General features: G+C 61.7%; 1 protein-coding gene across 1 annotated transcript in view; it reads right to left on the reverse strand.

The window, feature by feature from the left end:
* LOC311440322 (phosphatidylinositol 3-kinase regulatory subunit gamma) overlaps positions 1-11042 on the reverse strand; it is a 58599-nt gene extending 47557 nt beyond the window's left edge. Inside the window, exons 1-7 of the mRNA XM_084527061.1 lie at positions 10923-11042; positions 9694-10262; positions 7559-7654; positions 7246-7323; positions 2173-2304; positions 847-1048; positions 587-672 (exon numbers count right to left, since the gene is read on the reverse strand). Coding sequence (XP_084383187.1) covers positions 587-672; positions 847-1048; positions 2173-2304; positions 7246-7323; positions 7559-7654; positions 9694-10021 — 922 coding nt within the window. The 5' untranslated portion in view covers positions 10022-10262; positions 10923-11042. The remainder of the gene's footprint in view (positions 1-586; positions 673-846; positions 1049-2172; positions 2305-7245; positions 7324-7558; positions 7655-9693; positions 10263-10922) is intronic.

Consider the following 11042-nt stretch of genomic DNA (forward strand, 5'->3'; position numbering starts at 1 on the left):
ATTAGGAGTTGTAATCCTGCCCGGCCACCCCCCAGCGCCGCAGGGCGATGACAGGGACCCAGATATATTGCAGGGAGGGAGCGCACGGAGCCTGGAGTCCCCGGGGCCAGCGCCAACAGATCTCCGAGTGGGGGGTCTGGGAGCTGCTGCGGCTCCTGGGTGGCTCGGTGCGGGGACAGGGACGTGGCTGGGGCTTGGCTGGGGACGGGATCCCGCAGGGATGGACCTCCACAGTCCTGGGGGGCTGTGGTTTGTGCCACCAGCACCCTTCCTCCCTGCCGTGTCCGTCCTTTGGGATATGCCACATCCCATCCAGGGGGCACAGAGGCACATCCTGGGGCTGGGGACAAGGACGGGGCACAAACTGCCACCAAACAGGAGGGGCAGAGTCCAAATCGTAAACCCAGATTTGCTTCTGATTCATGATCCCTCACCATATTATCATTGTGTTGCTATCTTTTCCCTCCCAAACCCCAGCCAGATCTCACCGAGCCCTCATCTTGCCGAGACCCCCCCGGTGGCTGTCCCCAAGCCGTGCCACCAGCTCTGCCCCCCGCCACCACCCCTCCGGCCGCGTGTCCCTTACCGGGGGCTGCCGGCAGCTCCGCCGCCTCGCTGGCCACGATGAGGGACTCGAGGATCCTCGCACAGAGCTCGGGGCTCGCCTCGGCGCTGTGGGGACAACAGGGTGGCCGTGAGGGTGCCAGCAGCTGGATGTCCCTGGGGGTCCCCAAACCGACCACCCCAAGGCTCCCCCGTGGATGTAAGGAGGTGGCACACGACAAAACTACTCCCGACCCCAAATGATGCAAAATGGATGGGCGAGGGGGGATGTGGGTGGCTCACCTGGAGGGAGCGGGGCGGAGGAGCAGCTCCCCGAAAAGCTCCCCGAGGAGCCGAGCCGACAGCCGGTTCTTGCGGGAGCCCTGGCAGAGGCGGCCGAGGTGCTGGGCCAGCTCCTGCAGCAGCAGTGCCTGGGGCTGCGGCAGGGCCGGGGGGGCCAGCAGGGCTCGGGCTCGCTGGCCACACTCCTCCAGGCCCGGGGTCTCTGCCAACAAGGGGAGAAATCGGGTTGAGGGGGGTCTTTGATCCCCACGGAGCCTTGGTTTGCCACCATACATCCCCTCCCCAAATCCCTGTTTCTTTTTACCCCATCCCATATGCAGATGTCGGGGTCTTCTGTCAGAAAAAGCAAGCTGGGAAGTAAAGGATTTGCCAGGAGACCCCTTTTTGGGTGTCACCCTTTTTTCTTGGTGCCATGGCACTGCCATTGCCACGGGGGGACATTGGATATGGCAAGGCACAGGGACGTGCCCGTGGGCACCTCGAGCTTCCAGCATCGCTCCTCGGGACCTGGAGCTGGATCCTGGCGGGTCCAGGACTCCTCTCCCCAAAGATTTGGGGTTTTTTTTTGGGGGTGTTTTTTAAAATTATTTTTATTTTTATTGAAAGCCCCGGTGGTTCTGCCTCTGTTCATCACAGCAGCGAGCGGCCTGGGCTGCAGGGGGAAGGCGCTTCCCTTTGAAGCTGCTTAACGAGGCAACCCGGCTAATTGCTTCCTAATTGCGTTTTTATCCTTGGAAGGGAGGCAGCCTTTGATTTCTCCTCTCCGACGGGGAAGGGGAAGGTGGCGGCCTGGTGCCCCCAGCCCAGGGGGATTTCTGCTGCGGTGTCCCTCCTCTTCCTCACCCAGAGCTGTCCCCGTGGCCCTCTCCAAGGGGACGGCAGGCACAGCGACCAGGGAGAGCTGGTGTCAGAGGGGGAAATCTGATTTCAAAGGCAATTGGGGAGGAAGGAGAGGGTCTGACCAGGTGGGAGACCTCGTGGCAATGTGCCTTATTCCCTTTGGACAGGCCGGGGACCTCGTCTGCTGCTGGCCGTGAGCCCCAGGTGTGCCACCTCGCCGACAAAATTCAGCTAAAGCCATGAACTCGGCAGTCCCATCTGTCTGCAGGAGAGGCTGAAAAGCTTGTGAGGCCCTAAAGGCACTTCCAGCATCCCGAGCTGCAAAAGCAATGAATTTTCCCTGCCCATACAAAGCCAAAAGCTACCCCTAGGGCAGCATCCCCAGGGGATGGGGACAGGAGCTGGAGATATTGGGATTTTTCCTTGCAGGGGCTTCCCAAAACTCCTCCACCCCACAAAACACGGGGAGACCCCATCCGTGCTTACCTTGAGCCATGTGGAGCAGGTCGGTGCAGACGGCAGGGGGGATGAGTGGGGCTGGCAGCTCCTGCAGGTACCACCTCAGGGCCTCGGCCAGCGTCTGGGCATCGAGCAGGTCCATGTCCACGGCTGAGGGGTCTGCAAGAAACCCAGCGGGAGCCCTGAGCCCTCTGAACATCCCCCTGCTTTCCATCCTTCCTCAGGACGTGGGGGGATTTCCCTGCCCATGCCCTGCTGCCCTACGTGCTTCTGGTGCCACCATTCCTGTGCCGTCGCTACCAGCTTTGGGGTTGGGGTGCCCAGGGTCACTGTGTGGACAGCGCCTGGCACTGGCATCCTCCAACACTCATCCTCCAACACTCATCCTTCAGCACTCATCCTCCCTTCTACCACGACCCCAAAGAAATACGCCCCGCCAGGAGGCCACAAACACAACAACCCCAGCGATCCCAAAACACCACGAATGAACCCAAAGCGCCATCGCCTCCCCCAGCCCCAAATCGCAGATGCCCAGCTGTGGGGTTGAGCAACGGGGCAAAGCACGTGAGGAGGGCTGAGATCATCCCAAAACGGGGCCAGCACTCGGAGGAATGTGTCCCGTGGTCCCGCCGAGCCCCGTGGCCAGCTCGGCATGGGGACATGACTTCAGCCGAAGCGTTGCCTCATGAATTTCTCTTGGAGGTCCCAGCCCAGGGGACGCACACACACACACACACGTCCCCTTTTGCAAAGATCTCGAGGTTTCAAAATCTGGCTCTGGTGCGAGCTGGAGCCAGAAGTGAGTGTTTTGAAATTTTCCTCGCAGGAGAAATCTCGGAGGGGGTGTGCTGGGGGGGAAATCCCAAGGTATTCGAGGCTGATTGAAACGGTTCGTTTATAGAAGCAGAATTTCTCAGTGAGGATATTGAAATGAAAGGGCAGAGTTTGCAGGGTTTCAGGGATGATGTTTTAGGGATGATGTTTCAGGTCCCACGTGGCCGGGTATGACGTGATCTAGGAGCAAGGCGGTGGCTGTGCCCAGCTCTGCACCCGCTGCCTCTCCCCTCTCTGCATTTTTATCCCCAAGTGCAGCTTTCCCCAAATGGGAGGCATTCGGGGGCACGCTCCGTCTCCAAAGGAGCAGCATTTTCCAGCAGAAAACGCCCCGAGCCTCCAACCATTTCAACTGGCAGTGGGGTTATGAGCCCAACGTAGTGAAAAACCCCATTTCCTAGGGTCAGGCTGGAAGCACTCAGTTCCCATCGCAGGCTGGGTTTGGGCACCCCGAGCTGGGTCCCCCCTTCCAGACCTTGGTGGGCTTTTGGAGAGCATCTCCCCGAGATGTCCCCACCGTGGCCGGGCAGACGAGGCCCGTGCCCATCTCCCCCTGCTCTGGGACAAGAAATTGTGGCGGTTCCCTTACCGGCAGGACCTCGCTGCCTTCCCTTCAGTGCCCGGCCCTTGGCTGGCTGACGGGAAAGCAAACAGATTGAACAATCCCCGGGGCGAAGCCTTTAACCCAGCGGCTGGAGACGCTACCTCATGGTCAGGAGCAGGCACCCGGGCCGGCCACAAACCCGCCGTGACAAAAGGCACCGCGCCGCCAGCGTGGCCGAAGGTGACCCGGGGCAAAGGCAGCGCCGCGGGGCTGGGAGAGGAGAAAGAAAAATCCAAAAAAAAAAAAAAAGAAGAAATGGAAAAGTGCCCGTGGGAAGGGTTCGCCTGACACGTTCCCGGCACCCAGCTGCGCTGCTGGACCCCTCAACTGGCCATCGATGGCCCAGGAGATGCTCCAGCCCCTGGTTTTGGCTGAAACCCTGGGATGATGCCGGGTGGGCGCCTGGGGCAGCCCCCACGGCCACGTCCCGGTGTGCCCAGGAGGGGCTCACGGGGCTGAGGGAGCCACGGGGTGGCTCCTGTCCCCATACCGAGCCTGGTGCTCGAGGTTTCAAGCGTGGGGATGAGCGAGGAGGACGCCTGCTTCCCCTTAGGCCGGGCAGTAGGGGACGAGCCCAAAATCCTCCTGTACCCACCCCAGCTCGGTGCAGCCCCTGCCCGCCGGGGGGTCTCGCTGGGGAGCTGTCAGACGGTGCCGGCACGGATTGGGGAGAGCAGCCGCAGCCTGTTGGGTGCTGGAAGGGGATGCCAATGAGTGCTGGCCCCAGGCAATCAGCCCGGGGCTCCACATGGCCTAATTAGCTCATTTGCATAGGCTCGGAGGCGCGTTCAAAGGGAAGGCGCAGCCCGATTTCAAAGCAAGGCTCCAAAACATCCTTGCAGCACCCCGAGAGTGCCGCGATGGGGACACCGGAGAGGGGTTGCTGCTTCCTGCCAGCAATTAATTTTGGATGGGGCTGCTCCCCTGAGGTCTCCTTGGTTTGTTGGACAGAAACAGTCTCTGCTCTGCTGTCCCCAACCTCCGGGACACGCGGTCACATCCCCCTGCCCAGCTCCCCTCCTCAGTGCTCCCTGGGGTGCTCCCCAACATGAGGCTGGGCCGGTGGCCTGGGGAGGGTTAAATTAACCCCGAGGCAGGGCTCTGCCCCCACTCGGGTACCGGAGGGAGATGATAACCCCTGCGAGAAGCTAATGATGCTGCAGGATGAGTCACGGCTCCCCCAGGCTCTCCAAATCTTTCTGCCCCTTCCTAGAGGTCTCCGTGTCCCCTCCCTGACTGCAGGGCAGGGACAGAGGGACCACAAAGAAGGAAAACACCCCAAAAACCGTGGTCACCACCTGCACAACCCCCAGACCTGACCCCATCGGGTGTAGGAGCCTGCCGGACATCCCGCTGCAGGGATTTCCCTGGGGAATTTCCCTGGCTTTGACTCAGCACCGCCGCAATGTCCCCGTGCCAGCCCAGCGATCACCCTGTGCAGGGGACTGCGCCCTGCCCCGAGCCCCAGCAGCCCCATATCTCCCCCCAGCTGGGTTTCACCCTGGGGCTGGGACCCCTCCCAGGGGTTCCTGGAGCTGAATTTGGGAAGGCGTGGGTCCCAGCCCCGCGGCGTGAGTCACAGGAGACCACTAATTTACCCTCCCTCCATCCCCACCAAATATAACAGATGAGCTCATGCCCCTTCCCAGCCTCTGGCCACCGCAGGTTTATTTCCAGGTACAAGCGCAGAGCGGAGCAGGCACCAAGGCGCCTCTCCTTGGGGACTGAAGTCACAGTTAATGGCTTGGCTAGGGGAAAAATCAGCTCTTGGGGACCCCAAATCCCTCCTGACATCCTATGGGTGAGGATGGGGGAGCACAGCCACCCTGCTCGGAGCGCTCCCTCCCTGGGCACCCACACACCAGGCACCCCGGGGTGCTCCCCGCTCCGACCCGGTGCTTTCTGCCCAGCAGCAGCTCGCGGAGCCCACCGCTTCCTGCTAATCCCCACCGAGCCCTGACCTAATTCCCGGGCACGTGAGCGTGTCTCCAGGCAGACTGCGCCGCGCCAGGGCCGGAGATCAAAGCGGGGAGGACAGCAAGACGGCACGGCACGGCTCGGCACGCCTGGAGACAGCGGCTCCAATCCACCTCCGCCTGCTGCGTGTCACCGGGGGGGGACACGGGACAGGGGCACGTGGGACCCCGAGCAGCACAGGGCCCCCCCAGCACCCCGGGAGCAGCTCTGAGATAAATGCTGAGTCCCAAGAGAAGTCACCCCCCCCCCGTCCCCATCCTGCTCCTGTGGGCACAGCACCCGGCCAAGCTGGGACACCCCAAATTTCAAGGCGTTGGAGAAATGGGGCAGCTCCGGGGGTGAGGGACACACACCCACACGTTAAGATTTTTGGGGTTGAAAACCAACATGCGAACTTTTGTAGCCCCTTCCCCTTTCTCAGTTTCCCTCCATGACTGCCAGACCCCGGCGTAAATGGGGCATTCACCGGGAAGCTGACACCCCCGGAGGGACCCCAGAGTCTCTCCCACAGACCTGCTTCCCCCCCCGAGCCGATACAGGGTTTGTTTCTCAGCCTCTGCCAATCCCAGATCCTATTTCTCCCCGTTCCCCAAAATCCAGCTTGGCTCCTCTTTTGGAGGAGAGGAGTTCATGGGGATGGACCACGGGGCAAACGTGCCCCCTACAACCTTGCGCACAGTCCCGAGCGGCTGCGGGCACCCCCCTTATTTTTATTTTTTTTTGTTTGCAGGGCTATTTTACAGCCCAAACACTACAAAAACCTGCAGGAGGCTGCAGGGGAGAGGGGGGCAACGTCTGCATCCCGCTGAGCATCACCCCCCAGCTGGAAGCTGGCACCCACAGTGTGTCCCCGGGGCTGGGGGACCCCCGCGCCTCCCCCCCTGTGCCAACGCCGCCTCTCGGGGAGCGCCGGGGGCTCGCCGCAGCCCGTTCCCCCCGCCCGGCAGGGACTCTGCAGCGGGGAAGCGATGAAGTCATGGTGCTTAATATAGCGATTTCATCACGGCCCTTCTCCCCAGCAACACGGCTCGGGAGCTGGCGGGGCTGCGGGGCCGTGCCCGGAGCCGTAGTGCCACCCGCCGGGCTCTGGGTGCCTCGGGGCACCCCGCTTCCAGCAGCATCCTTCCCCCCCCTTTTCCCCCTCTCCTCAAAAAGGAGATTTTTTTCCCCCCGTTTCCTTCTTCCCCATCGCACCCACGTGCTGCCTGCCCCATTTCTCAAACGGAGACGTGAGAGGTTTGCAAAGTGATTTTTTTTTTTTTCCCCTCTCCCTAAAAAAAAGGCAGCTTCTAGTGAAGGGCTCCAGCCAAAAATAATAACCGGCTTTTCCTTTCCTCTGCTGCTCCCTCTGCCCTGCAGCCCCCAGACCCCCCCCGAGCTGCCCCCATTGCAGGCAGCAGCACCCAGGGCAGGCTCAGGGTCCCCCCACAGCAGCCCCAACCCCACACCGGGTGCCAGCACCCCACAATCCATCCCGACCCCACACCCGTATCCAGCAGCACCCCACCGGGGTCAGATGAGCTTGGAGAGGGGGGGTCCCATGCAGGCAGTGCCCTACAGAGCTGTAATTAGGGCCCTAACGAGGTCAGAGCCGTAACCCAGCCCTGGCACAACCCTACTCAGTGGAAGCATCACCTCCAAGCCGGGCACTGGGGGATGTGGGGGGGATGTGGCACGGGACTTACCTGCCAGCAGGGCCTGCTTCAGCTCAGCATCACCCAGGGCACCGGGGGCCGATGTGTAGAGCACCTCGCTGTCGAGCCCTGAGGAGCAGCCAGGAGATTTGGGGTCAGTCCCTGAGCCCCAAATCCCCCCTCCAACATGGGAATGATGGAAACAAGCAGGGATGGGCACTGGGGGTTCCCTCGCCCCGTGCACCCCAGCTCTGTGGGTCCCGGGGTGCACGGCTTGGCCCTAGAGATGCTCAGGGGCATCGGTGGCTGTGGGTAGGGCAGGGTGGTCTCACACATGCCCTACAAGCACCTTGGCTGCCCCTACCTTGCTTTTCCAGTGCCTCGATGAGCCTGGCCACGGTCGTCAGCGCCTGCTCGGGGAGCGCCGGCTGCTCGCTGTGCTCTGCCTGCCCGGGGAGCCCTGCTGAGGAGAGACAGGGAGAGGGGCTCGGAGTGCATTCCCCAAATCCTGGTCTGCTGTGTGCATGTATTTCCCTCCAAAGCATTTATTTCCTTCCTTCCTTCCTTCCTTCCTTCCTTCCTTCCTTCCTTCCTTCCTTCCTTCCTTCCTTCCTTCCTTCCTTCCTTCAAGGCAATTAAAATGACTTTTTCCACTTGGTACAAAAAGATTTTGGAGATGTCTGAGCGTGCTTTGGGCAGCAAGGTTTGGTTCTTTGGTAACTGCTAGAGGAATTGAGTCCTTAGGTGGTACAAGAGCAGCCCTGGCACCCACAGCATCTGGGAAGGTTGGTGTGTCAAGGGCTGCTCTGCCTGTTTCATGTGACTGTCTGATCTGTTTTGGTGCAATTCTATTAAAAAATAATAATAATGGTAAATTCGATGATGAGTCTGGGTGCCTTTTTCCCACAGAAGCCAGCTGCAGCCCAGCCAGCTCACTCCCTGCGATCGGTTTTTCTTCCTGCCTGGCCAGAGGGCAGGGAGCTCGCCCGTGAAGCCAATAAATCCTGAACAATTTTAAGGAAGGAAAAAGAAAAAAAAAAAAAAGGACTTTGGGCAGGAAGGTAATGTGGAGGTGAGAAGAGATGGTGCTGGCCCAGAAATGAGAGCCCTGCAGCGGGGTTTGAAGCAAAGCACATGGGTGGGAGCCCGTGGAAAACTCTCCCACGGCACTGATGGGTTAAGGAAAATGGGGTTTTGGCCTCAAAGCTGGCAGCTGGGGGAGCAGGGTGCCAAGTGCAGAAGATAACTGCCTGTCCTTCGCTGGAGATGGCCCCGGGCAGGGAGCTGGGTGTCCCGATGGGGTGCTGGAGGGAGGCGATGCTGTGGGACAGCCAGGCAGGGGCTGAGCAGCCACCGAGCTCCTGGGAAGTCCCCGTGCAGCAGTGGCACTCGGCTCCATCCCAGAGCCATTTTTAGGAAGTCGTCTAATTAAAAAAAGACCATTCCTCCCCGCAGAGCCAGCCCTGGCTCTGGGGCACGGCTTGGAAAGGCAGCGTTTCCCTCCTGCCAGCCAAACCCTTCCTCTGGCTGGAGAAAGCCCAGGGCACGGTGGGCAGAGCCCTGCTCCGGGCTCCAACCCTGCTTGGGGTCCCTGGGGTCCCCGAGCAGCACCAGGGCTCAGGGGGCACTGAGGGCACCCAGGGCAGCACGCAGGTATTGCAGAAAAATCAGGATTTGAGCCAGCCAGAACAAACATGAACCTCAAAAGCTCTGCCTGGAGATGGAAACAGCAAGGGAAGATTTAAAAAAAAAAAGAAGTGGTTCTCTTCCAAAAAAAACTTTGGAGGTTTTCGTTATAAGGAAACCCCATGGGGGGCACCCCGGGCACAGGGACACGGCCAGGGAGTGCCCAGCGGGTGGCAGCACCCCCTGCCCCCAGGCCCCATTTTTAGTGGGGTTTCCTCTATAAAAAATGATCCCTGGGCTGGGGGCTCGACCCAGGGGCTGGCTGGTCTCTGTCCTCCCAGCCCCGGCAGCCTCGCCGTGTCCCCGAAGTGACCGTCCCAGCCTCCTTGCTGCTGCCCTGAATCATTTTGGGGGCACGAACCCCTTGCCAGCAGGTGCTGCCTCCCCAGCCCCACACCAGCAGTGATTTCTCCTCTGTCACATCCCGGAGGAAGAGAAGATCACGGTTTTGTGCAGGGCTGCTGGGTCGTGTTTGCCTCCCCAGCTGGAAGGGGTTTTTCTCGCCTTTCCTTTTTCGCTTGGATGCATTATGCAACCGCAGTGCGATCCCAAGCCCAAACGCGCTTGGCCACCATATAAATGATGAGGGCAGAGGGGGCTCAGCACCCCCAGCAGAGCACAGGCACCCCGACACCTCACCAAAAACACCCCCCCAGCACCACACCACAGCCCCCAAGGACATAAAACCCCCTGTGTGTTGGGGGTCCCCACCAAACCGTGCCAAACGCTCGCACCCATCCTTGCGGTGTCCCTGTCCCCACAGTCCACCCGGGCTCTGTGCCACCCTCGGGGTGTCCCCGTCCCCACACTCACCCCAGGGCTGTCCGGCGGGCACGGGGGTCCCGGCGGGCGGCGGGGGCAAGGGTCGTGGCTTGGCCTTGGCGGTGGCGGCGGCGATGCGCACGGGGCCCAGGTACTGCACGTAGGTGCCCGGGAAGTCTCCGCGCTCCTTGGTGCGCTCGTTGAGGCCGTGCAGCCAGCCCTGGGGGCTTCGCTCGTCCCCGTCCTTGTAGTCGGGGGCAGCCAGCAGCGAGGCCCTGCTGACCGTCAGCACGTCCCCGGGGCTCAGCGCCAGGTCCTCCTCCCGGTCCTTCTGGTACTCGTAGAGCGCCCGGTACTGCAGCCCCTCCGGGGAGGCCATGGCGATGGGATCAGGGGATGCTGCCCCAAGCTTGATGGGCAGGAAAAGATCCTTCTGCCTCCGAGAAGCGGCTCCTGACCCCTCCGGTCCCAAATTCACCAGTGGGGTTTGCTCAGGCGTCGTGGAGGGGAGCAGGTGATGCTGACCCGCGTGCCGGCCCCAAAAAGACGCCGTCCCCTTCTCAGCCCGCTCCCTCTCTGCCCTTCATCCTGCCGGGGTTGGGGACCGGCCTCCCCGGGCTCTGTCAGAGCGAAACGCAGCACATCAGCCCCCTGCCCCCACCGGGACCCCAGCCAGCCCCGTGTCCCCCACCCCGGGCACCCACGGCCGGGGACAGTGGCAGCCAGGGGAGCCAGCAGGGACCGGGCGCTGCGCACCGGGACAGTGCCGGCAAGTCGGGAAAGTAGGGCGAGGGATGGAGGGATGGAGCCCCGAGCTTACAGCACAGGCACCCGGGCTGGGCAGCCTCCCCCCAGCCCCGAAACGGCATGGGGGTGAGCGAAAATATAGGATTTTAGTGGTTTCGGATTTATTTTATTTATTTTTTATATATATATATTTTTTAATATCCCTAGGAGAGATGACAGCAGCGAATGGTGTCGTGTGCCCCCCTCCCACTTTCCCCCTACACCCCGGGTGCAGGATTTTAGTTCAATCTCGCCTTTCTTTCTTCATTTACGGCTTTCTCGATTTATTTCCAAGCCTTTGAAACACCCCTCGGAGACGGCACAGCGCGGAAAGCCCCCCCTTTTTCCCCCCCTCCCTTCCAACCCCCCATCTCCCCCCGGTCGGGAGATGGATGGGGACGGCCTCCCGGCCCTCCCGGCCCTCCTGTCCGTCTGTCCATCCGTCCTCCTGCCCCCCCCGGCCCCCCTTTGCCCCCCCCCTGCCCCAGCCTTACCGGAGCGGAGCGGAGCGGAGCCGGCCCCGGCAGCAGCGGGGCGGTGATGTCAGCCTCGCTCCTCCCGCCCCTGGGCACCGCAGCGCGGCGGGGGCGGGGGGGGGGGGGGGACGGGATGGG

Source organism: Aythya ferina (assembly GCF_964211825.1).
Source record: "Aythya ferina genome assembly, chromosome: 8".
Classification (NCBI taxonomy): domain Eukaryota; kingdom Metazoa; phylum Chordata; class Aves; order Anseriformes; family Anatidae; genus Aythya; species Aythya ferina.